Source organism: Canis lupus, chromosome 3, assembly GCF_048164855.1.
Source record: "Canis lupus baileyi chromosome 3, mCanLup2.hap1, whole genome shotgun sequence".
Taxonomy (NCBI): Eukaryota; Metazoa; Chordata; class Mammalia; order Carnivora; family Canidae; genus Canis; species Canis lupus.
The window spans coordinates 48,019,630-48,045,388 of NC_132840.1; the positions used below are offsets into that span (position 1 = coordinate 48,019,630).

The 25,759-nt window shown below is 57.4% G+C and overlaps 2 protein-coding genes across 5 annotated transcripts in view; one reads left to right on the top strand and one right to left on the bottom strand.

Moving 5' to 3' along the window:
- Positions 1–415, top strand: part of SLC5A10 (solute carrier family 5 member 10) — a 72,726-nt gene extending 72,311 nt beyond the window's left edge. For all 3 annotated transcript variants that reach the window (XM_072820906.1, XM_072820908.1, XM_072820907.1), the window contains one exon: positions 50–415. In XM_072820906.1, coding sequence (XP_072677007.1) covers positions 50–156 — 107 coding nt within the window. In that variant the 3' untranslated portion in view covers positions 157–415. The remainder of the gene's footprint in view (positions 1–49) is intronic.
- GRAP (GRB2 related adaptor protein) lies at positions 413–25,375 on the bottom strand. 2 transcript variants are annotated; one of them, XM_072820915.1, is made up of 5 exons: positions 25,020–25,375; positions 17,511–17,608; positions 12,981–13,103; positions 3,457–3,625; positions 413–1,812 (listed from the first exon to the last, which is right to left on the bottom strand). In XM_072820915.1, exons 1-5 carry the CDS (start codon positions 25,245–25,247, stop codon positions 1,627–1,629), a joined length of 804 nt encoding a protein of 267 aa, XP_072677016.1. In that variant the 5' UTR covers positions 25,248–25,375; the 3' UTR covers positions 413–1,626. The 2 variants fall into 2 exon arrangements, with proteins under 2 accessions (XP_072677016.1, XP_072677015.1); XM_072820914.1 differs by lacking the exon at positions 3,457–3,625.
- Between the last annotated feature and the right edge of the window lie 384 nt (positions 25,376–25,759).

The following is a 25,759-nucleotide window of genomic DNA, read 5'->3' on the forward strand; positions in this document are numbered from 1 at the left end:
CCCTCTGGCCCTCATCTGCCTCTCCCCTCTTCCCCCCTCTTGCATCCAGGTGATAGCCAGACACCCCAGAAACATGCTTTTTGGGCCCGTGTGTGTGGCTTCAATGCCATTCTGCTCATGTGTGTCAACATCTTCTTCTACGCCTACTTTGCCTGATGCTGGCCCTGTGGGCAAGAAGGCCAAGTCGTTGGAGTCCCCATGTCCACCTTGCTTTCATGAGGACACCGAGGCCCAGAGAGGTGCAGACTCACCTCACGACTACACAGCCAGTCGGTGCCCAGGGACTGGGTGAGCCTACGAAGCAGGAGCCGCGAAGAAAGTAGGGGGGCAATGAACAGAAAGAACGAGATGTTTCGAAAATAGCACCAAGTAGTCATAACGGCAAGGAGAATTAGATTTCTGACGAACACTCTTATCCTCATTTTACTGTTTTTATTTTGAAAACTCGGGCCCAGGTCAGGAGCAGCTCAGGACTCGCAGGGTCTCTGGCCCACCCGGTGCCAGGGACCTACAGCCCCCATCCCACCTGCTCCCAGCTGCCACAACATCTTCCTCTCCCCGCCTCCCCACTCACTGCCCCCTCCACCACCAGCCAGGCATTCAAAGCGCTTTCAGAGCCCCCCTCACTCTCCCTGCTCCCAAAGGTGCTCAGGCCCCAGGCCAGTGCTGCTCGCTACCTGCTGCTGCTTGCCCATCCTGTGTGCACACCCTGCCTTTCCTCAAGCCAGGGTCCCATTCCGTGAGAGCTCCAAGTCCAGCCGTGGCCCTGACTGCCCACCTGGCCTATAATTTCCCCAAACTCGGTGGGGCGGCACCCCAGTCTGAGCAGAACAAACAAGAGCCAGGGTAGAGGGTCCTTCCAAGGGGCTGTGCCCAGGGCCTGCACCTCAGAGCTTGTCCACTGTGTCCGGCCAGCTGGAGGGGAGCGGCTCCTGTTTCTCTCATCACTGCCCACCTGCTCTGGGCCTCCCAGCCCCTCTCCAAAGTGTCTGTGGTGAGGCGGAGAGTGGGGGTGGTGGTGCTAGACACCCAAGCGGAACCCAAAGTTTTGTGAGACAGCCCAGAAATCGGTGTCAACCTGGAATCAGTCCATTGGTCCAGGTCAGCAGGTGTGCAGCCCCCAGGCCTGGCCCTCACCACTAGGAGCCAGGACACCTCAAGGGGCCATCTGAGGGTGGGGCAGGCAGGCGGCCCAGCAGATGGTCAGCCGAGGTGGAACCCATCCACCACACCCGTGCTTCCTTGGGCAGAGCCCCCAAATGCATGTAACCCAGGAACCTTCAACTCTCCCTGAGGCTGGGGCCACTGATGGTTGGAGAGAGTGGGGCCTCTGCCGCCCTGCCCCAGAGCCCTCGCAGCTGGTAGCCAATGGGAAGAGGCCAGGAGGAAGCACCGGGAGCTCCCGTTGCCTGCTAGGCACCGAACATCGCCGTGGTTCTTGGGATGGGCCCAGTTTGTGTGAAGCAGCCCGAGCCGGGGGCCTGGCTTGTGTTGCTCCAGTCCAAGACCCTTGGCTGAGCCCTGCGGGACCCCGGAGACGGGGCGTCCATGTCCTCTCTCTGGACCTCAGTGTCTGGTGGATGGAGGGTCTTCTGGTTCCGCCCCCACCCCCAGGCCCCACTCTGGTCACAGTTGCACTGGCTGTACGTAGCTCCGAGGGAAGAAGCCAATGCGTCCGCCCAACCGGCCCCGCCACCAGTGGGGGTCAAGGTGCTCCAGGACCTCGATGATGTCACCGTGGTGGAAACTGAGCTGTGAGGAGTCCTGGGCCGAGAAGTCAAACTGGGCCTGGGCAAAGCAGGCCCGGGGCGACTGTGAGGAGAGGAAGTGGTTAGTGGGGATTTCTCCAGAGGCCCCAACAAGAGAAGTGGTTGGCTGTGGGTGGAAGGACAGACTTACTTCTCACTCCAAATCCAGTTAGATGGCCACCCCACCCCATGAACCCCCTACTGCCCCCTGAATGTCTGCAGCTCAGAGGCTGCGATCTGCATAGACCAACAGGACTGTCTCGGCCATGGGAACAGGCCCTATAAGCTGTACAGTGATGTGTAGCTAAGAGCAGAGTTTACTGCTGTTGCATTTGACCGGGTTTTGAGGCAGAGGATGTCCCTCAAAGCTGCTCCCAGCTCTCCGGCCCAGATTCCTGTCCTATGTATACCCCAAGGTGACCTCAGGTAAGACCCTGCCCTTATGGGACTTAGTTTCCCCACCTGCAAAGGGCAGCTGGACAAAGCTCTCTGCAGGCATATCATCCCGGCGCCGTGACAATTATACCCAGTGTCCTGGCCCTGCCTGCCCCACCTGGATCTCTCTTCGGAGCCTGTGGAATCTTATCCAGGATGGGTGATAGGATCAGCAGACAGGCTCTAATTAGCAGTTCTCAGCCCAGGGAGGAGGAGGCGGTACCATGGGTCCTAGGGGACTGAGCCAGTTCTGGAATCATCCCACAGGCTGGGTGCCCACAGAGCCCAGGCCTGAGTGAAGCAGTGGGTGTGGGGAGCCCTCAGGCAGCCCCCAGCTCCGTCCTGGCTCCCTCACATTCTCCAAGGGCAGTGCTGGCCCAGGCAGGGGAGCAGAGAGGATGGAGGTCTGGGACAGACGCCTAGCAGTGGGGAAGACACCTCCAAGGCTGGGAGCTCACAGTTGCCCCAGCCCCCAGGGTGGCGGAGGAGGCCCAGCACCCTGGTGGCACACACGGTTCACTAATGGGGGCCTCCCAAGGCACCCTTTGCCTCTCCTGGCTCCTGAGACCCCAGGGCTCATCCTATCACACAGTGGGGAAACTGAGGCCCAGCTGAGGTCACACATGGTGGGGGTCTAACACAAGCAGGATCAGAACTTCTCTGTGGCAGGCGGCAGCCCCTCCCCAGGCTCAACTGGGCAGGCCTGGGGTCCAGACCTCTGGCCCTGGGGCCTTGCGGACACCCCCCTTCCCAAAGAAGACAGCACTTGTCGGGGCTAATAACCCGGTTGGCTGGTGTCATCATTCTAATCACACCCTGAGCCCGGCCAGGACCTCGCCCACAGACACACCGCCCCCACCCCACCCGGAGCCAGCTCCTGGGGGCAGAAACCAGGGCAGAGCCTACCCCGCAAGTGGTCTTGAGGGAGCCTCAAGACGAAGACCAGGCCCCTGCGGACTAAGCCAGCTCAGGGAGTGGCCCCCAGAAGCCTCAGTAGGTGGCGGGACCTTCGTGCACTCAGAGTGCGCAGAGTCCCCACGATGGCCACGCACGGCGCTGGGGCTGAGAGCAAGCCCGCCGCGGTGTGGCCCCGGCCCCGTCCACTCTGTGCCTTCCTCCTCCTTCCCCCTGCTTCCCCACCCCGGCCTGTGTTACTGCAAAAGGGGGACTTTAGAGCCCTGCCCCGGGACCCGGGTCGATGCCGCGGCGGGTGGCAGAAGGAGCAGGTGCAGAGAGCCCCCCCTCGCCCCCCAACCCCTGGGGGCGCGCCTACCTTGACCAGGGGCTCCTCGTCCCGCAGGAAGACCTGCCGCTGCTTGGCGATGGTGGTGGTGCGATAGAAGTCCACCAGCTCATTCAGGGAGTTGAACTTCTCTTCCCACAGGAAGTACTTCCCCGAGGCCTCCCGCAGCACCTTGAAGTGCTGCACCTGGTCGCCGTAGCTGGGGGAGGGCAGCCACCTGAGCCACCCGGCCTGGGCGGCCCTGTCCCCACCCCCACCTGCAGCTGGCAGCTCCGGGGCCCACTGACCCGGCGGGGACGTGGGGGCTGGAGGCAAGGGTGTGGGCCCTGGGACAGGCCGCTGGGCTGCCGTGTGACCTTGGGCAAACCACCGGACTTCTCTAATCCTCCGCTTCTTTATAAGGTAGCTCCTCCCTTCTGGGTAAGTGTTCAGAAAGCGCTGCCCGGGGTCAATGGGCCACGTGACCCGGTTCCTCTGAGGCAGAGGTGGTCAGGCAGCTCCTCCTCTCCCATCCCTTCAACATCTCCCCCAGGCCCCTCCTGGCCCGGCAGACCAGTGAGGAGTGAGTCCTAAGACCTCCTGACTCAGAGCAAAGCCTGCCCGTGTATTGGATGCTTCGTGTCTGTCCCTGCCCCCTACCTCAAGAACCTTCTATGGCTCCCCATTGCCCTCCGGATAAAATCTTAACACCTCTGACTAGAGATGTGGCTCCAGTGGCCAGCCCTGTTTCCTTCATATACTTTACCCTCTTGCCATACGCCTCATGTCCCATGCCAGGACAGGCCATGACGGACTGGGACTGGAGGTGCAGCCCTTTGTCCCAACCCACGTGGGCAGCACAAACCATTGTGATTCCCCTCGCTGCTGCAGGGGTAGCCAGACCCACCACATGGCTCAGGAGGTGCCAATCCAGCCATTTGTGCAGTGGGGAAACTGACACCCCGCTGCAAACCATGCCATCCCCAGGGTTGCACAGCAGCAAAGCCCCAGAGCTAGGGCCTCCTGTCAAGAGTCACTCCAGCATGTTCCCCTGTTGGTTCTTGTTGTATAACAACAGGAATAATGATTATTCCAAATATGGGGTTGATAATGTCCTGGACCTTGTCATCCCAAGTCTAGGACCATGCCACCATGTCATTCCCTGGGCTGTGATCCCCAGGAGGCCCTCCCCTCTCTCAGCCTCTATGCCTGGCCAAGTGGCAGGCAGCCATCCTTGCTGGCTCTGGTCAGCCCAGCTGGACCTCAGTGTCCTCACCTGCCCAGTGGGGGCAAGGGGCTGGCAGCTTCAGGGAGAATCCAGAAGAGCCCCAGCTCCCCAGCAGGAAGAAGCCAGTTTAGGAACCTGCCCCCTGTGGCTGGTGGAGCTGAGAGCCCAGAAAGCCTTGGGGCCTGTGGGCATGGCCCGGCATGTATGTGGGGCCCCGGGATGGCCCCAGAGTGGGCGATGGCCTCTCAGCCTCCTGAACCACAGGCTACATTCTCATTCTGTTCAGAGCTCAGTGAGAACCAAATAGTGGTCTGGAGACTTGACAGTAAAAAGAAAAAAAAAAAAAAAACACCTCCTGGGCTCTAAATTTAATCTTATGAAATCATTCTGTAAGCCGGGGTTTGTGTGCCACCCAAGTCCCCTGGCCCACAGTCCAGGGTCTTGGCAGGCCCCGAATAGGAGCATGATTTTGTCACCCACGGCCGCCCAGGCCTGCTATCTCATCCTTGCCTGCCGTTCACCGCCTCCAATGGTCAGCGCCAGCCTTCTTAAAGGTTTAAGATTAAAGATGGAAGACAAAGAATTGTTCAAGGTGTGTGGGTTTGGGGTGGGGTGGAGGGCAAGCTGGGATGCACCCCCCCATATTAAGGAGTCCAAACCACCCAGTGCCCATCAGTCTCCATTCAAACATATCTCCCCTCCAGGCCTTTGCACACATGATTTTCTCCAATTTCTTCTGCAGTCAAACTCCTACTCATGCTTCAAAGCCCAGGAGAAATGGCCCAACTCAGAGTCAAAGGTCTTCTTCGGTTCCCCAGCCCCTTGTACAGCCTTCCTCTAGCCCACTGCTCACAATGGCTTGCATGCTAGACCCAGAAAATGTAGGGAGGTAGGAGGAGGCCCTGGGGGTCTAGCCCAAGTTGGGAGAGGCGGGACTCAGGGAACAGAGCGTCAGGGCCTCTGGCTAAGTGCTCATCAGGGTGGTTTGTTCTTGAAAACCCTCTCCTGTTGGTTCTGGGCTTCAAGTCCAGCCCTCCAGGTGTCCTGGCCCTGAAATAGACCTGACACCCTCTCTAAGACGTGTCCGGTCTCAGGGCTGCTTAGCTGCAAAGGGGGCCAGTGCCCCCCAAGAGGCTCTGTGAGCAGATGAAGCAATGATCCCCAACCCTGAGACAAAGCCACTCATGTGCTGTCAGCAAGCATTGTTCCCAGGTGACTAAGCGGCTCGTGCTGGCAGCCATGGGACATGTAGGCCCATGGAACTAGGGCGAGCAGGAGGATGGTGCTTCCTGCCCTGTCTGACTTGCCACAGCCTCCCACAGGCCACGCACTTTTGTTGAGGGACCTCTGAGCCCACTGACTCTCTAGTGCCCTGTCCCAGCCAGATCGGGGTTTCCCTAGCCCCTAGACGTTGGTGGGGGTACCTGGGGAGGAGGGTCTCTCATCCAAAGGCTGGGCAGGTGAAAAGCCAGGAAACAGGGCCCCCAGGGACCCCATGTGTGGGCCACTCAGTGCAGAAGCAGAGGCTCCGACTCGGGGCTGGGCTGTCCCCAGGGAAGAGCCTGTGGTATGGACGGCCTCCCCCTCTGGGTAAGGGGGCAGAGAAGCAGGTGGCAGGTGTGAAAAAGATCTCAAACCCAAGTGACCACCTGGAAAGTTAACCAGAATGAAGTATTCCTTGATCACATAAGAGGATCAGTGAGTAGAGGACAGGAGATGAGGCAGGAAAGGGCCAAGGGACCCAAGAAGTCTAGAACCTTCCAACCTGAGAATTGGAGAACTCTCAACTTGGGGAAGTTTGCATGGTCCAGCCTCTCACCTATATATGGTACACAGTAGGTGCTCCGTAAATGGCAGGTCTGGTCCCTTCTCCTAGCTGGTTCCAACTCCCTGTCCTATGATGAGGGACTGGGGCCCAGTGAGGAGAGAGGCCTACCCACAGCCAGGGACAGCCGTGTCGGGGATGCTGCTCGGTGCGTAAACTGAGCATGGCCTCCTCGGATCAGCGATCACAGCTGTCTGAGGCCAAGCAAGGCCATCTCCATCAGACGACCCCAGGACTCAGCATCTGGGCAGCCCCCCTATCTGCTGGCTTTATGGGGCCCTTGCTGGGGATCTATCTCCCCAGGAGCACCGTCCCCTGCCTGGTCTTGACCTTAGCCATCCTTCAAAGCCTCATGGAGCCTTGAGATGGTCTGAGAGCCCCCTAGACCCTCTGTGGCCTCTCTAGACCTCAAACCCTCACTCTCAGGCCCAGGGGAGCTCCAGGGCATATAGGGGAGACCACGTCCGAGTCCAAGTGAACCTTGACCTGGGAGGGATGGCTTGGGTGCAGGCACCCTGCTGGGTGAGCCTTCCTGAGCCGGGGGAGGGAAGGGCAGCCAGGATGGGGTCTAAGCCCAGGCGAGGACAGACGAGGGGGCATCTGGAGCTGGTCCAGGGCAGTGGCCAGTGAGTGGTGTGTGTGTGTGTGTGTGTGTGTGTGTGTGTGTCCTGGCCTGTGTGTGCCGGGTGTGTCTCTATAGTGTCTGGGTGTGTGGGGGGTCTCTCTCTGCTCTGCCACAGTGACTGTATGTGAGTCCCTTTCTGTGCAGCCACGGCATGTTTGTCTCTGTATGACCCCCACACCCACCTACCCAGGGGGATGAGGGGCAGGGCCCGGCCTCTGGGCTGTCACAAAAGCCTCAAGCAAGGACCAAGTGAGGCTTGATGCTAGCAGTAGCCTGTCCTGCCCAGCAGGTTTTTCTGGCCTGGTGGCGGCAGCAGCAAAGGTGACAGTGGCCTCCCAGTGAGGATAAACAAGGCTGGGGTAAGGTCAGGAGCCCCCCAACTGCCCCAACTAGGGCCCTGGGCCCCCCTAGACAGAGGCCTGGGTGCTAACCGTCCCCTGGGTGATCTCCTTCAGGCATCAGCAGTCGAGCCTCAGTTTTCCCGTCTGTGAAAAGGGCAGGGGCGGAATACATGGACTGCAGCAGACATGAAATAGAATCAAAGTGATCTTGACAGGGACTCAGGGGCCTTTGGGACTCAGGAAAGGTGGATGGAAGATAGAATGGGTCTGTCTGGGCACAGGAGGTCATTGGGCCCTTGCTCTGCTCTTCCTTGCTGTGTGACCTTGGGTAAGTCCCTGCACCTCTCTGAGCTTCTGTTTCCTGCAAACTAGGCTTCTGGGGATCGCTTCCTCTGTCTTTGCCTGCACATATAACACCCTCCATCTTCTGGCACCACTTCTTTCTTGCTTCATTTTCCCAAGAGCCTTTATCATCTCCCAAGATTTTATGTAGTTCGCTAATTGTTGGGCATCTGAGTGGCTCCGTCAGTCAAACATCTGCCTTCAGCTCAGGTGGGGATCCCAGAGGCCTGAGATGGAGCCCCGCATGGAGCAGAGCACAGAACTTCTCCCTCTGTCTCTGCCTCCCTCTCTCTCTGTCTCTCGTGAATAAATAAATACAATCTTTTTTAAAAATTAAAAACTAGGGGCTCCTGGTGGCTCAACGGTTGAGTGCCTGCCTTGGGCTTGGGGTATGATCCCAGGGTCCCAAGTTCAAGTCTCACATCGGGCTCCCCACAGACAGAACTGCTTCTCCCTCTGCCTGTGTCTCTGTCTTTCTCTTGAATAAATAAAAAAATCATTTAAAAATTTAAAAATAAACATAAAAATAATAATGTGCTAATTGTTTCTTGTCTGTCACTCCAGTAGAAATGAGTGCCTAAAGGACAGGGAGTTTTGTCCTATTTTGTTCACGGCTGAATCCTAAGCACCTGGGACAATCCGGGTGCACAGTAGGTACTCAGTGACCAGAGCAAACACAGGTGCAATGACTCCAGGGCACCTCTGGCCTGAAAGGAAGCAAAATACCTCACTGCGGGGGGAAAAACCTGTCATTGACAGCAGAGGAGTCCACAGCAGCCTGGATGGGATTGTGGAGAAAAGTCACACTGAGCCCCAGCTTCAGTCCTTGGGCTGCTGGCTGCCGGCTCAGACGTGCCCCTGTGAGGGGGGGGAAGCCCTCTGTAAACTCGTAAAGAGCAGCCAGCGTGGCCACTATCGCTCCATGAGGCGGCCCGAGGCCCATAAACCCCATCCCTGACAGCTTTATGGGGCTTGGCATGAGCATGTGGGAGATGCCACGTGTAGTGGGGTCAGAGTCCCCAAGAGCCAAGTCAGCGAGGCCGGAAATGCTCTCACACATAAGTTTTATAGCTGTCACTTTTCTGGATGACCACTGGGTCCCTGGATTTCATAACACCTGGGGTTACTGTCTCCACGTTGTTGATGAGGACATTACAGCTACAAGAAAGCCAGCCCCTGCCTCACAGCAGGTTCTGAACAAAGTTAGGACAAGAACTGGGTTCCCTGCTGCTCCATGTCACCGCCTCTTCCATGTCACTGTCTCTTTTCTAATAGCCCTGGATTTGTGGGACAAGGGGCTGGGAAGCTGTGTGCTTACTGTGTGCTTACAGGGTAATATATATATTTCTAAAGATTTTATTTATTTACTAATGAGAGACACAGAGAGAGGGGCAGAGACACAGGCAGAGGGAGAAGCAGGTTCCCTGTGAGGAGTCCGATGTGAGACTTGAACTCGGGACCCCGAGATCATACCCCAAGCCCAAGGCAGATGCTCAACCTTTGAGACACCTAGCATCTCCCCTAGAGGGTAATATAATGATAATTACTATAACTGGCATTTTTGGAGCACTTACTATGTGCTAAGCAGCATACTAAGCACTTTACATGGATGTTCATTTTACAGATGAGGAAACAGGCTCAGAGGGTAACTTCCCCAGGGTTATACAGCTAGTAGGTATTAGGGTCGAAAGTCTTGCTTAAAAGCCCACATTCCTGGCCATATACGCCCTCTGAGTCTGTTTCCTACTCTAATCCCTGCCCAGTGGTCCCCCAAGGGCCACTGAAATGCCCACATGAGAGACAATGGACCAAGCTAGGACGGAACCAAGGGTGGAGGACGCCACCTGGTGACGCTGTGCACAAACCACAGTCAGCTGATCCCAGGAAGCTCCGGTGGGTTCCGACCTTAGGGGGCTTGGCCAGGAGACCTTGGGGGAGGCCCCAAGGGGCAGGAGCCAGGATTTCTCTGAAGGACGCTGCCAGACCTCTTCCCAGGACATAGGTGCTGGCTCCCCTGCTCAACAACTGCTTCCCACCACCACCTATTGCCCCTGCTGGTCACACTCACTATCCAAACCCACCCCTCTCTGCCCCAACTCCAGGTCTCTGCACAGCCTGGTCCCTGTGCCTGGCAGGCCCTCTCCTCTCTTTGTGCACCAAACTGCCGCTCAGGCTTTAGGGTCCAGTTCAGATGTCACCTCCTTCGTCACGTGGAATGTGTCCCCTGTCACTGAATTCCTTTTTTTTTTTTTTTTTTTTTTTAGATTTTATTTATTTATTCATGGGAGACACAGAGAGAGGCAGAGACAGAGGCAGAGGGAGAAGCAGACTCCCCGGGAGGAGCCCGATGCGGCACTCGATCCGCGGACCCCGGGATCAAGCCCTGAGCCGAAGCCAGACACTCCACTGCTGAGCCGCCCGGGGGCCCCTGAATCCCCCCCTTATTTACTCATTCATCACAAGAGCCTGGGTCTGAGTCTGCGCGTGCGCACTGGCGGGGCTGCACTTACGAAGAAAGGCCAGGAGAGGGCAGTGCACAGGCCTAATGCTGGAGGTTCAGGCAGCGTGAGGAGTTAGGGTGGGGAGAGGCAGGGGGAGAGGTGGGGGTTGGGAGGGCCCCCCTGCCCCCCAGCTTGGGCTGCAGAAGCTGTCCCAGTGAGTCCCCTGTGCCCCTGTCTCGCTGGGAGATCTTGGACTTCGGAGCTGATTCTAGGAGGCCCTCGAAGCTGCACCAGCCTGCCTGGCGGGCGCCAATCCCAGATGACCAGGCCCTTGGCCGCCAGCACATGGAAAATAACCGTTTCCTGCTTTTGCAGGGACCCCAGGGGGATGTGGGGGCTGGGCTGTGGAGGTGGGAACTCCACTCCAGATGCCCACAACCATGCATCTCCCACACACAGATGCACTGACCGTGCTCCCATTTTTAATATGGGGGAGTAGAGGTTTGACTAGGGCCAGAACCATTCCCATCTCCTGGGATAACCAGCCTGTTTCCTGAATGTGTGTGTGTGTGGGGAGATCCTTGGGGTAACCAGCCTGTTCCTCATGTGTGAGAGGGGTGTGGGGTCCTCTGGGGTAACCAGCCTGTTCCCGGTGTGTGTGGGTCGCAGGGGGTGCGATCCCCAGGACTAACGAGCCTATTCCCCATGCGGGGAGCAGGGAAGTAAACAGAGCCAATGCTGCTTGCACAGCTTGGAGGGGATCAGCTAAGTGCCGTGACCTCTCCTGATGTTGGATAGATCTTATTACCACCTCCCAGTAGCCTTCCCACCCTCAGCAGATGGCCTCACATGGGGTTCTCCAGGCCCAGACAGGGAGATCACCACCGCCCAGGGTTCCAGGGTGCAGATCGCTCACCACCACTTACCCCAGAAATGGACCACCCGACAGTGCACCAGCCACAGAGCTCACCATGGGTCCGAGAGAGCCAGGACGGCACCGACCTATGTCCTCAACCCCAGCCCCTGCATTAACCATCAAAGGGGTCCCGCGTTCATTCAGCCTTTGGACAATCAAACCATTGGCCATAAACCAATCCAGTCCTAGGACAAAGGCCTCTTAGAGGCCACACCGCCAAGTTCCAAACCTGCCACTTGTGCCTTCCTTCCAGGCAACCTTGTCACCCCACTACTGCTCTCAGTGACCCCAAAACCTGGCACAGTGAGCGCCTCCTCTGTGCAGGCTCTGTGCCCACTGTCCACGGAGACCCTAACAGTTGGGGGCCTTGACCTCACAGATCCATGCCACTCCCTCACCTGGCCTGACCCAGCAGCCACTTGGTATGCCTTCAGCCCTCACCACCATCCCAGGTACTGTCACCCCCTGCCTGGCTCCCCTCTGACCTCCCAGTGTCCCCCTCCTCACTGCCAACCATCCTTCCTCCTCCTAGCAGCCAGAGGAGAGGGATCTGCTGAGAAATGGAAGCCAATCACATCTCCCCCTGCTCAAGACCCTCCATGGCTCCCTATTGCTCTGAGAAAAAACTCGATCTCCTTGTCAGGATCTGTCAGCTCCATCTCTTGGGTTGCATCCCCCAGGTTTCTCTGCTCCAATCGCACCACCTCCTGTGGATGCCAGCACGTCCCACGTGCATTCCTACCTCAGGGCCTTTGCATTTGCTGTTCCGTCTGCCTAGAAATCTTCCCTCCCGGGTCATCACTCCCAGAGACCTGGGCAGCCTCCAAATCCAGATTCAGATCTTTGCTTGAGCACCACCTCTAGGGAGGCTGTCTCTGACCACCTTGACTCCTGCCATAGGTCTTTGCTTGTTCACTATCTCCTCCACTAAGACATAAATCCAGAAGGGCAGCAACTTTGGGGTTTTTATGGTCATTTCCCCAGCCTCTAGAGTAGCCTGGCACACGCCAATGTGGCTCAGCGAATATTCCTTAAATGTATGCCTCTATACACCACTGTTCCCGACAGTGAGAACAGGAAAAGTCAGAAACCAGGCCCCTTGGGACCCAACTCCTGTTCCCGTTTCTACTTCCCGGCCCGGGAAGTGTGGCCTTCGAGACCGGGCCTTCGGGATTGGGGTCTGCGCGGCCTAGAGGCTGCTGGTCCTGCTTGAGTTGCTGCAGGTCACAAAGTCAGACTCTCACACGCTCCCATCGCGGCAACCCTGCTTCAATGTCGGGCAATATTTTAAATATATTGACTCAAAATATATATTTATAGGCTCATATAGTCCTTGTAATAACTCATTTCACATCAGAGGAAACAGGCCCAGAGAGGTTAAGTGACTTGCCCCAGGTCACACAGCCAGGAAGTGGCCGAACTCGGGTTGGAACCCAAGCAGCAGGGCTCTGTAGTCCATCATCTCATCTATGTTACCCTGTGGTGGGCGCCGAGCAGGGCGCATCCCGGACACCTGCCCTGGGTGCCCCGGGGCTCTCTCACCCACTGTTGCTCCCATCACATCAAACTCTGGCATCCTCCTTCCTCCCCTCTGATGAGTCTTGGATGTCTCCCTGCTGCTCATAGAAGAACATGCAGACACTTGACCTGGCGGTGCACCCACGCCTGCCTTCCGAGCATGTCCCACTGCTCTGGGCCGCACCCTGGGGTGGCTGTCATTCCCTGACCCCCGGGCAGTCACCAGCTTCTGGGCTCCGGCTGTCTCCCCTTCAGGGATGAGGCTCCCTGCACCGTGAGCCACGCCCATGCTGCCTCCCTGCATCCCCTTCCCTGCAGTCCCCACGGGTCGGAACTCACTTCACGGACACTGAGAACTCCCCTGGGGAGCTCTCACTCTCCCGGATCAGGAAGGCTCCCAGGTGGTTCCGCTTCATCAGAATCTCTTCAGCCAGCTGCCGGGAAATCCTGCCCGAGTACCACCTGCAGCGAGAGGGGGGCTGGTGAGGGCGGTGGGACGGCCAGGCCACCCCTTGCCCCTGTGCCAGCGCCCAACGCCGTCGATCCTTCCAGTGGTCCAGAGACACAGGAGATATGAGTGTACCCATTTCACAGATGAGGAAGCTGAGGCGCAGAGATGCAAAGCAACAAGCCCAAGGTTACATGCAGTGCGTTACACGCGGAGCAGGAGGCAGCTGAGACCCACTCCCAGCATCTGGCTCCAGAGCCCAAGCCTTTCCCACCCTGCCAGGCAAACACATCCCCTTATGAAAAGAGAAAAATCAAACCTTAGTGAACCTCCCCCCAGCCAACCCCAGCTGAGCTCTTCCATTTTAGACGATAGAGTCTTAAAAGCGAAAAAATATAAACACGGATGACAAAGGCAATAGTGGCTTTGGTCTGATGAGGAAGGATGGCTCCCTGCACCCATTTCACAGATGCACAGGCTGAGGCCACCTGGGCTTTTTCTCCCAGGTACAGGTCCCTCCCCTGGCTGCCCACACAGAACTGGGGATGCGGGAGTGCCCGGCAGATGCTTAGGGTCTTGCGAGACCCCCACTGCCCCTCCGTCCCCCAGTTCCTGGAGGAGAAGGGCTGGGACTCAGCTTCCCTGCCAGTCCTGCCCCTCCTGCTGTGGGGCCCTGGCAAGCCCCCGGGCTCTTTGGTCCTCATAGCATCCACGTGGTCTCTGACGGGGGCCCTTGATGGTTCAGATGGGGAAACTGAGGCCCGGAGCAGCTAGGGTCTCCTGGAGGCACTGTGGCCAACCAAGGGCGGGGTCTGGAGACTGTTCCTTGAAAGCTTCCCGTCCCTCTTTCAGCAAATGCTTCCTGAGTCTGGGCTTGGCAGCGGGGGCGGATGTGAGCTGGGACTTTTCCTGTTGTCTCAGGATGTTGACGAGCCCTTGAAGCCCAGAGCCGGGGCAACAGGTGCAGCCGCACGGTCCGCGGTGTCCTGCCGGGTCCTCAGTCCCACTGGGGTTCTGGCCACGAACAAAGGCCTGTGTGTGGGGTGGGCTGAGCCCCCAGAGAGCTGTCGAGTGATGACCGAGGGGAGAGGGTGATAAACATTCAGCTCCCTGCCCCCCATGGAACATTCTGGGGAGGCTGTGCTGCCTCCCCGCCCACCCTGGGGCCTGCCGCTGCCAGCAGCAGCCGTGCTGATAGCCCTAATTGCTGGCTCCTTCCCTGCCCACTTCCCACTCCGAAATCAAGTCCTGTCCTCACATTGCATCTCAGGCACTGCTTCTGGGGAGCCCACACCCAGAAGTGAGACTTGGCCCACTGCTGTCCCCAAACCATGGGGACCCTGGAGCCCATCTCGCCCAGGTGGATTTCCTGGGAGGGGAGGCGGTGAAAGATGGTTGCTGGGTGTGGGGGCTCAAGGTGAGCATCTGGAAAGTTCAGCTGGGGTCTCTGGAGTTCAGGAGGCCTGGATGGAGGCTTCCAGGCCAGAAGCTGAGCTGGGGAACTGGGGGTGGCAAGGAGCTTCTCCACCGGGAAGCCCCCAGCGGGACAGGTGCAGGCACCATGTAGGAGCAGGGGCCCAGTGGGGCCCCAAGTGGGCGTTTCCTGAGGGCCCGGGTGTCTCCAAAGAACCCACAAAACACCACAGGAGGCGTCAGTGTGTGGGTGGCTGTCACCCTCAAAGGCTTTTGCAGCCACACCCTCAGAGGAGGCCAGCCCTGCCCCCCATTGGAACAAGGCAAGGCTGGTCCTCAGGTGACTCCAAGGACAGCAGGAGCAACATTTTCCGGAGCCCCCAGAACCCGGCTCCCTCCACCATGCCAGCAGCACCTCGCATACTCCCCCATTTCACTGATGTGGGAACTGAGGCCCAGAAAAGGGCAGGGATTCCCCTGAAAGTATGCACATTAAGCACCTGGCCTCAGGCCCTACCCTGGTGCCACGGAGGCTCCTAGGGCACCCCTTCCCCACGCCTGGCGGGTGCAAATCCCACTCTGCCTCTTGCTGGCTGTGTGGCCCTGAACAAGCCATTCAACTTCCCTCTGCCTCAGTTTCCTTGTCTGTGAGACGGTGATGACAGTACCAGGCTTGCAGAGCCCTTGAGAGACTGGGGGCGCTGCTGCATACCAGCGTCCCTGTCACCACCCCCACTCCCACGGCACTCCCTTGGGCCTGTCTGCCGCCCTCCCTGGCAAACTTCTATTCTAACTCCCAGGCCCAAGGAACCATGCCCTTCTTCTGGGGAGCCCTCCCTGCCACCCGCTGGCACACTGCCAGGAGGGTGCTTCTGGGGCACCTGGTCTGCATCATGGCTCCCTCAGGGGCTCCCTGGGCAGGCAGGGAGACAGCAGGTCCCCAGAGAAGGAGTGGGGCTGGTGTAGCTCCTTTCTGGGACCCCAGTCCTCCCCGCCACCCACACCCTGGGGCCTGATGGCTGAGTCAGATACTGAACTGCACTCCCCCCCATTTCAGCAGCAGGTGCTGAGGTTAGCCGAGAACGCACCTGGGCAGGGCCTCCGACAGGTTGGTTGGGGGCCTGACCCCTGTCCCTGCTCTGTCCAGACACAGGTGACCAGAATTGATGGCGGGGACCCCAAGGGCATCGGACAACTGGGACCCACCGCAGCTTCCAACAGGTAGTCTTGTCTCAACCACCAGCATTGCCCAGGTAGGCCCGGCCTCACACTGAAACCTGTGTCAGCAGATGGAAGCGTCTGCTCGAGGCTTCCCAGCTGCCCTGGGCCCTCTGGGCTTCTGGCCTTAGCTGGGGCATTGCCTGCCCCCCAAGATCTCTCCCCGACCCACCTGCCTGTGGTCACTCCCTGGGGCGCCTGGCATCTCTCCGGGTCTCTCCCCTCGTGCCCTCCCTTTATTGACAGAAGGACCATGAGGCCGGAGGGGCAGACACCTGCCCCGCGTCGCCAGGCCAGAGGCCACTGCGGAGCCTGGATCCGGAGCTGCAGGCTGCAGGCTGCAGGCAGCCGCCTCTGTGTGGGAGGCTGGGGATGCCTGGAGCCCCGGCGGGGTGCGGCTGGGTGGCCGGGCCCCAGGTGGGATGGGGTTTGCCCAGCACAGGAAGCTGGAGGCGGAGGGCTTTGGAAAGAACTCGAAGACAGATAAAGAGGAAACACCCCCCCACCCCCGGGGCCCCACCCTGTCGCTGCTCCTCCCTCCCCTTCCACCCCTCAGTCACGCAGGCCTCACAGCTTCCAATCTGTCCCCTCCAGCCTGCATGGCCCTGTCACCTGCCTCCACATCTGAGTCAGCCCCTACTCAGCCATATCTGTGCTCCCCGACCCCTGGGGGCTGCCGCACCTGAGGCCCTCCCACCAGTCCCACTGCCACGGGGTCACCCCCATTGTCCCCCGTCCTCTCTTCCAGTAACACCTGGTTTTCTACCTAGCTAACTCCTACACACCTTTCAAAGCCTCATTCGTTGCTACCTCTTCTGAGACGCCTTCCCCAGGCACTTCGGTGTTGGCTGCCTCCCCATCTGGTACTTTCTTTATCTCCTGTGTCTCCCCCAGGATGGGGCTAGTCCAACCCCGGCAGCTCCTCATGTGTCTCCAGCATCACCCAGGCCAGGCCCCTGGGGCTGTGGCTAGAGTTTGATGAATGACTGAGTGAGGGGCTGCCTCCGCCACCATCTCAAGCATATCCAGTTGGTTTTTTCATAGGTTCTTGGCCACTGGGGCCTGTTCTGGGGCTGGGCTCTGCCCCAGCCACTCTCAGGGTGGCCGCGTGGGATGCCAGCTGCTGTGAGCGTGACGGGGGCTCCCCTGGGCCCGCAGGTCCCCAGGTCCCAGGACACCCGGCCCCACGTGTGTCTCCCACTCTGCCCTGGTCCTAGGGCATTGGTCTGTTTGGCCAATGTCCAGCTCCCCACAAAACCCCCAAGGCAGGGCCCCACAGGATCTGTATCCTGGCCACCCATCACCACCCCCCCTCCATTGTCACCCTCACTTCTTATCCTCACAAAAGCCTGAGCCAGCCTCTTGGAGAGAGCTCTAGAATCCCCTGCAGATGGAAGCTTCGCCTTCCTTGAGTTACAGATATAGGGAAACAGGAATAGGGAGAGCGGGACCTGCCAGAGACCACACGGCCACCTGAGAGCCGGGGGCCTGTCTCCTCCACCTCTCTCCTGGATGTTCCCCAGCATTCCAGGTCCTCAGCCTTGTGGCCTGGGCTGGCCCTGACTCTGCCGCCACCTCGGTCCTCACATCTCTGTCCCCTGCCCCTGCTCAGGGTGGGGACTGGGGGCCCTAGGCAGGTGAATGGAAGCCGGGAGCAAGGAATCCCCAGGCCTAAAGGGTGTGCGGTGCCCCGAGCTTAGCTCAACCTGGGCCAGGCCAAGTGGGGTCATCTAGCTGCAGGGCTGGGGTAGGGGTGTCCTGAGGAGAGGGCCGGGGTGACAGCCACTCACGGGTGGGGCTTGATGCGAATGTAGTTCTTGGGAATAAAGCCCTCGGCGCCTCGGAGCTCAGCCTTGTACCAGTTCTGGTCATCTTCCATGTTCAGGATCTGCGGGCAGGAGAGACACGGTCACTTGGTCACCGAAGAGGGACAGCTGCCACCAGCTGAAGTCCTGCTGCTCGAGGACCCCAGGTAGGGGGTCGCAGGACCCATTTCACAGAGGAGGGTTGAGGACCTGCCCAAGTTCACAAGGGCCATGTCTGGTTCACAGTCCTGCTTGCTTTCAGGCCCCAGGACAACCTGTTCCTGGGAGCGTCGCTGACTCCCAAGGTTGGATAGTTGGGAACCCACAGGAAGTTGTGGTTAGTGGTTGAGCTTTGGTAGGAGGCTGGAGCTGGACTCTCAGGATCTGTCCCCCAGCCCCCCAGCAGACCCTGCAGTCTCAGGGGGCAGATGCAGGGGTGCCTCAGTTCTCAAGCTGTGCCCCTGAGCATGGGGACTCCACAGCATCTGTATCCCACACACTGATCCATGGGGAGAAGGTCTGAGGTACCCTGGAAGTTCGGGGAGCCCCAGCCTGAGCTCAGCACCTACGGGTGGTCACCTGGGGTCACTTGCATTTAAACAACCCTTATCATCTGAGCTCCGGGGTGTGATTTCAGGGTAGCAGGGATTCGGGCACCAGGGAGCAGATAAGGGAGGCCTTTGGGCTACCAGGAGGCTGAGGCCTGGCCTGCTCGGGTCACATGGGCTCCTCGTCCACAGGTGGGCTGAGAGGAACTGAAACAGCCCGAGTGGGGGTGGGAGTTGCAGTGGGTGAGCAGTCAAGCGGCCCCAGGGAGGAACGGGCCAGGCCTGGGGAGTAGCTACAGCATGAATCTTGGGGCTCCTTCCTCCTTTCCCTGGGTAAGCCTCCCACATGGGACACCACATCACCAAAGCCTATTTCACAGATGGGGACACTGAGGCCCAGACATGAGAGGTGCGCAAGGCCACACAGCAGGGAGGAGGCACAGCCCGTACAGCCAGCGAATCAGGATTTTGGGGCCTGGGGTTCTTGGCTCAGCTGGTATAGGGGGGACTGTGTTGCACTAGTCTTTACCCCCATTCTACCTCCCACTTGGGTCTGGATCCAAGGCCAGTCCTGGAGCAGGTGCCAACATTGGTTCAAGCCTTGTACTTATTTGTTGAGGGGGAAAAAAATCAGATATGTAACCACATCCCAAGTAGAGGGCATTGGAGAAGCAAAGCCTTGGGGGCAGGCCAATGCAGGCCACCAGCTTAGTTCCATTTTGACACGAAGACCTGAGATGTGCTCCCTTGGGCCCAGGCAGGCACCCCCTTGTCTGGCTGCCAGGCCCCGTTGAGCTCCTTCCTTCCTGACTCTGCAGCCTGGGCAAGGTCAGCAGACCCAGGGACAGACGGAAGCAGGTGGCTGACTCAGGACAACTTTTGCTAAAAACAAAACCAAACCAATTCCTCAATTGAATAGGACACCCGGAGCCTGTCAGCTGCCTTCCACGACCACCGGTTCAGGGAAGATGCTCTGGAGCCTGGGGCCACACTCCTCTGTCTGCCTCTGCCTCTCTCCACGGTCTCAGCCTCAGTCTCTTCATCTGTGAAATGGGCACATTTACGGCCTCTGCTGAATGTGGCCATGTCTCGTAACTATAATGTCCCATGTGGCCGTGAATGTCATGTATCGAATAGAATCTTTGTTTTGCTTTCTTTTGCTTTCCTGTCATTTCTGCTCTGAACACCCAGAAACATTCTTGGTTGGTTACGTGAACTGAATTCTTAATGTTTACGTTGTTCAAAAGCTACAGCCCCCCTGAGACATAAGAATTCACACCAGCTCCTCCCTGGTGAAATCTGCACCTTGGCCTCCCCACAAGACTTTGCTCTCACCTTGCTCTCCACCCAGGATGCCGCCCTACCCCTCTGTTCCCTGGCCGGGTATTCACTTATCAGCTATGTCATGAGCACCCACTGTGTGTCAGACACCGTGCTAAGTCCTAGTGAGACAGCAGGGAGCATAGAGCTTACATTGTGCTAGGCAGAGGCAGACAATAAAGAAGGAAGGAAACAAGTTAACAGGTAATTTAATGTAGTGGTAAGGGCTCTGAAAAGATGGAAGATGTCTGGTGGAGGGCTGGGGGGTGTCAACAGGAAGCAGATGGGGCACTCAAGAGAGTCCTCTCTGAGTAAGTGATACGTGAGCTGAGGCCCAAGTCATAGGAAGGGACTGGATGTGAGAAGATGTGGGGAACAGTATCCAGAGCAGAGGGGACAACCAGTGCAAAGGCCCTGGGGTAGGAGCAAGCCCTGTTCTCGGAACAGGGAGGAGGCCAGTGTGCCTGAAGCTGAGGCGGGAAGGCCACACGCTGTGAGGTGAGTGAGGAAGGCCACCAGGGCGAGAGGGTGTTGGTCTTGTATGCCATGGGAAGCACCTCAGATTTTACTGTAAAAGCCATGGAGGGGCCTCGGGGGAGGCTCAGCTCTGGGCATGGCTGCTGTGTGGAGACTGGGACAGCTGGGAGCAGAGGGAGGCGGGGTAGTGAGGAGCTTCTGCACTGGCCCAGGTGAGTCCAGGTAAGCAAGGTCAGCGAGGCCCCCACTGCGGGGGCAGGGCAGGTGGGGTGTAGAGAAGCCGTAGGGTTCAGGATAGGTGTTGGCAGAGTCGCTGACCGGCCTCAGTGAAGGCCGGGCACGAGGCAGGTAAGGAGCAGTCAGGACAAGTCCAGGGCTTTGGGCCAGAGCGCCGGCAGGCTGTCGTGGCCTCAAATGCCATGGGAACGGCTGTGGGGAGCAGGTGTGGGCTCAGGGTTGACTGCATTGGCTCTGAGGTGCCATTGACCTTCCCTCTGGAGATGCCAGGGAGACTGTGGGGTCCCTGAGTCTGGGCCTTGGGAGCCAGGTCACCCATGGAGAGATAAGGGTGCAGCCACCACCCACCTCCCTCTTCCAGGTGGGAGCAAGGGGGTCCTGGGCCCCCGGAAGTGCCCAGCCTGACAGGGAGGACGCTTGGTTCCAGGGAAACGATGTTTGGGGCCAATTGTCCAGAGCAGATTCACGTGCCACCTAGACTCCCTCCAAGACCAGAGCTCAGATTTATTTATTCAGGGGGGACTCCCAGAGGCTGGGTGGGAGTCGCCTGCAGGCACGGCTGTGACGGCCTGGCCTAGAGGGGCCGTGCGGGAAACACTCGCTGGAAAAGAGAATGGGATGGCTCTGGGTGGGGGGCACCCTATCCCTGCCTAGCCAGGTAAGGGGGGGGGCAGCCAACCCACACACCACTGCCCCAGCCTGGCTGGGAGAGAGGGGGACACAGCGTGACATCGCAGCCCATTTTTATGGTTATACAGAAAGAGGGCTTTGTAGGAGTGAAGCGGCTGAGGCACCTTGGGAGCAAAATTTAAGGGATTGTCAACACAAGGAATCAAGATAAAGAATACTTTAAGACAACGTGGCAAAAATAAATAAAATCAATGCAAAAACTCCAATTACATTCATTAATTAGCAGTAATGTATCAATATCAATCCATTAATGTAACAGCCGACAGATGTTCAGAGCATCCGATGTTTACCAACTGGGAGAGATGGGTCCAGATGCCTCTGTAATATCTCCTTGATTTTTCTGTAAATCTAAAACTGTCTTGAAAAATAAAGTCTGTTTAAAAGCTAACGCAAAAAAAAAAAAAAAAAATTCCATCCAGATCTGAACGTGACCTTGCACTTGCACAGCCATGGCAGCGCCGTCCCAGCGACCACCTCAGCTGGCCCTGGAAGGAATGCTCACCTCTTGCACAACATGTGGGAAATGCAGAAAGAGTGAAGAAGAAAAATGTGGGGATGCCCGGGTGGCTCAGTGGTTGAGCATCTGCCTTCAGCCCAGGGCGTGATCCCGGGTCCCGAGATCGAGTCCCGCATCAGGCTCCCTGTATGGAGCCTGCTTCTCCTTCTGCCTGTGTCTCTGCCTCTCTCTCTCTCTCTCTCTCTCTCTGTCTGTCTCTCATGAATAAATAAATAAAATCTAAAAAAAAAAGGGGGGGGAGGAAGAAGAAAAAGAAAACCGTGAATAGCTCATGGCCCACCTCCCCAAACAGATCACTGCTAGCTTTTCAGATCATTTCTTTCTAGTTTTTTATTGGGACACCGGATGCAGTGCAGGACAGTTTTCCCTCCCCAAAATCAATCCCTCCACAAAATTATTACCTATCGATTATCTATGTAGAGTTGACCCTCTGTGCAGATACGTTTGCATTCTGTGTTTTGCCACTTAACATTGCATCATGAGCTTTTTTTATGCCATTAAATAGCATTTTCGGGGCTGTCTGATCTTTGGTACCATCCCTAAGCAGGCAGTCTGGGTTGATTCCATACTGCGAACGTGCCCCCAAGCTTCCCCACATTTCACAGGCTTCTTTGCCCCACGGGCTGCCTCCATCTGACAAACTCTATATGTTACAAACTCTGTTCCTCATCTGGTTTGTGGCCCTCATCTGCCACCAGAACACCGGCTGCATGAGCAGTGACTGTGCCCATTCTCTCCTTGCTCAGTTGTCACTGCCTAGACCAGGACAGCAGACACACTGAGTGCTCCTTGAGTCCTTTATGAGGAAACATACATATGTCTCTGATTATGTCTCAGTTTCCCAGGGGCAGAATTTCTGGGTCACAGGACATGGATATTTTTACGGCTTTATGTTCCCCAAGTTCCCCCCAAAGGGTTGTGTTGTTGTACCTGTCCACCACTCACATGTAAGAGTGTGTATTTTCCCACAGTGTCAATAACCTTGGAGATTTTTTTTTAAATAAGATTTTGCTGATCTGTCAAATGGAAAACAGTTACTTGCTTTAAGTTGCATGGCTTTTGTTACTGGTGAAATTGGGCACTTACTGGCTTACATTGTTTCTTTTGCAACTTTCCAGTTCATATCCTTTGTCCATTTTTCTGTTATGCTGTTTGTGGTTTTTCTTATTGGTTTATAAGAGCTCTTTACAGATCAAGGACATTGATATTTTGTCAGGATTTTTTTTTTTTTAGTTTAAGCCATTTTCATTTTTTGCTTAGTAGACAAGAGCCCTGCTCTGCTTCCATTCTCATCCCCTGTTATCTTTTGAAAATGTAAATCTGATCAAGTTTTTCTCCCTGCTGAAAACTCTTCAGTGAGCATGCCTCAAATTAAGAATGAAATACAAATCTTTCACAGGCCCTGATGCCTGCCTACCTCCCAACATCATCCTTACCCTCTCTTTCTCACTCATTGCCCTTCAGTCACAGACCTTTCAACTCCTCAAACACACTAATAATGGTCCTGCCCCAGGGCCTTTGCACCAGCTGGTCCCCCCCTGACACCCCCGCACCTAGGGTTCTCTTCCTCCGGCTCTTTGCATGGTTGATTCTGCTCATCTTTTGGGGCTCAACTAAGGTGTTATCTCTTTTTTTTGTGCTCTATGCCCAATGTGGGGCTCGAATTCACGACCCCAAGATCAAGAGTCACACGTTCCATTGATTGAGCCATCCATGTGCCCCTAGGTCTGAACTCTTTTGAGAGACCATCCTGACCAGCCCATCTAAAGCTGTCCCCCTGCCCCCTCCCACCCACTGTCATCCTTACGCATCTCCCTGCACTAATTTCTTCAATCCATTTACCACTTGCTGATGTCACTCACTCTCTGGAGTGTCAGGTCCAGGACAGCAGGGAGATTGCTTTGTTCCTTGCTGTAACCTCAGTACTTAGGGCAATGCCTAGCACAGGTATGTGCTCAATAGCTTGACAAGTGTCTGAGGGATGAAGGAAGGGAGGAAGAAAAAGGCAGGTCTTCTCACTGCCTGATGTTCCTCCATCATTCTCTGAGCCTGGAAGGCCCTGCATCGGTCTCTATGGACACAAGGTGCTCAGTCCCACCGGGAGAGATGCTCCGGTTTCAGCTAACACTTAAATCCTTCCATCCTTCCTTCTTTCCTGCAACATTGCCCACATCTTACTAAGAGCCTCCTGCGGGCCAGGCACTGCTTTAGGTCCTGGAGCTCCAGGGTGTCCCTGCCTCATGAGCTCACACTTCCCTTAGCCAGCAACTCTGTTAGAAGAAACACACCGGGAGCTGGCAAACGCTTTAGCAGAAGTTAGTGGGAACCCTGAGTCATCTTGGGGTGGGGGGTCCTGGGCACAGGAGTCCAGGAGGGAAGTGGGGTGTCACAATCTTTGCTACAATTGCCTTGGGGGATGTGATCCACCCTGCCCACCACTGGCTGATCTCTGAGCCTCGGCTGGAGCCTACCACCTACCTCATTCCTATTTCCCCATTGCCCCACTCCCCACCAAGCCCCAAATCTGGGTCTAGAGACCCCAGACTGCTCTCAAAGATGTCAATGAGGCCTCTGATGTAGACCTAGCTCTACATCTCATGCCCTGGCTAGGTAGTGCTGGTGCTAAGCCTACCCCTGTCCCCAGCAGGCCACATGTCCCCAGGGCCCCCAGCCAGCAGCTTAGGTGGACGCAGGTGCTGGCATCCTGGCACAGAGAGGAGCGGGATTCCTTATGGGGACAGGGTTCCTCTTGGGGAGCATCCCACTCCTGCACCCCAGCCCCGGTTGTTCAGTCTCACAGGGACAGAACGAAGGTTCCAGAATCAAAGAACGTAGGTTCACATCTGACCCGATGCCAGGCAAGTCATGCCAGCTCCCTATGCCTCAGCTTAGTCACCTGTGAAGTGGGGGCGCTGCACCTCCCCACCTCAGCAGCCTAAACGGGACCTTGTGCGTAGCTGAGCTCGGGGCCTGGCTCTAGCAGGGCGCCAGCAAAAGGGAGTCCCTGTCCCTGTTTGTGCCTGAAGCTTGGGGCGGAGAGCGGGGCCCAGCGGGGTGGAGAGAGCGGGTCTAATGCCCACTACTCCGCCGCGCGGCCTGAGGCCCAGGGAGCGGCAGCTCCAGCGACTTCTGCCCGCCCCGACCTCGGCGCACGGCGCACGGGCCCACTTGTGAGCAGGGACGTTTCCCGGAGACAGTCCCGCGCGCGGGCCGGGCCGCCTGACAAGGCCGCGGTGCTCGGTGCTCGTCGGAAAGGGCCGGATGCGGGCTCTCTGCCCTTCCCTCCGCGCTGCCCGGAAGCCATCTCCACACCGAAATCACGGCCCTTTTAGCGCCCTGTAGAGCGTGTGCACTTCACCCCGAAAGCTTTCCGATCCCTCCCTCTCTCTCTCCAACTGTCTTTTCAAACTCTTCCCAGGGAAACTGGGTGTTGAAGTGACTCCCTGCCGGGGACTGTGCTAATGTCTCCTTGAATCCTCACAAGGCGGGCCCCCCTTCCAAGGAAGGGTCGTAGTCATTCCCCCATTTCCTAGATGGGAACACTGAGGCTCAGCGGAGGTGGCTTGTCCAGAATCCCGCAGCCGACAGCTGGAGAAGCCCGGCCCGTCCTCCCCCAGAAGCTGGACTCTGTTTGGGGCGCTGTCCCGGGCCTCTATTCTTAACCACCGCCCCCCACTCCATGTGGACCCAGCTCAGCCACCCTACCTTGAGTGTGTCCCCCTTGTTGAAAGCCAGCTCATCACTCTCCGTGGCCTGGAAGCTGTACAGGGCCACCGACTCCATCGCGCTGTCCCCAGGCCCCAGCAGCTGGGCTCCGAGCAGGGTCGGCTCTTCCTGCTTCCTCTGCAGTGGAGGACTGTCTTCCTTTGTTTTGAGAGCGCGTTGTTCTTTTGAAGCTGCCCCTAAGGGAGGAGAAACAGGAAGCAGACACATCACTGAGCACGGAGAGCATGTGAGCGGCCCAGCCTCTACCTCACACCCCAAAGGGCCAGATATGGCTCTTGGGGAGTCCCTGCACAGCCCTGGGAGTGTGTCTCCTCTTCTCACCCATGTTACACATGATATACGGAGGTTTCCAGAGAAGAGCCCTCCTGACTCCTCAGGCAAGGCATCTCAAGGTCCCAACCACCCCCACCAACTTGCCAATCTGCCCCCCACATTTTCTAAACCCTGATGCCTCTCAGGACTCCCTCAGTGCCTGTTACACCAACCCCAAGCTCCTTGTCTGACATTCAAGGCTCTTCCAAGCCATTACCCATACCCACCACTGCTCATCTCCATCCTTTGTTATATCCCCTCGCGTTGTGAACAAACATTGGGCCCCAGCCATAGTAGGGGGGCCACATTGCTCTTTCATTCCCCTGCCTTTTGTACCTGTGTGTCCTTTCACCTTGGGCTCTCTTCTCTTTTCTCTCCCTGGGAGACTCCTATTCGTCCACCAAAGC

Bases quoted from the DNA above. Each gene is read 5' to 3' on its own strand.
- GRAP (XM_072820914.1), bottom strand. From the start codon at position 25,247: ATGTGTCTGCTTCCTGTTTCTCCTCCCTTAGGGGCAGCTTCAAAAGAA. The intron at 17,609-25,019 runs GTAGGGTGGCTG...TCCTGCCCGCAG, and splicing joins ACAAGGGGGACACACTCAAG to ATCCTGAACATGGAAGATGA. The intron at 13,104-17,510 runs GTGAGTGGCTGT...CTCTCGCTGCAG, and splicing joins ATTCGCATCAAGCCCCACCC to GTGGTACTCGGGCAGGATTT.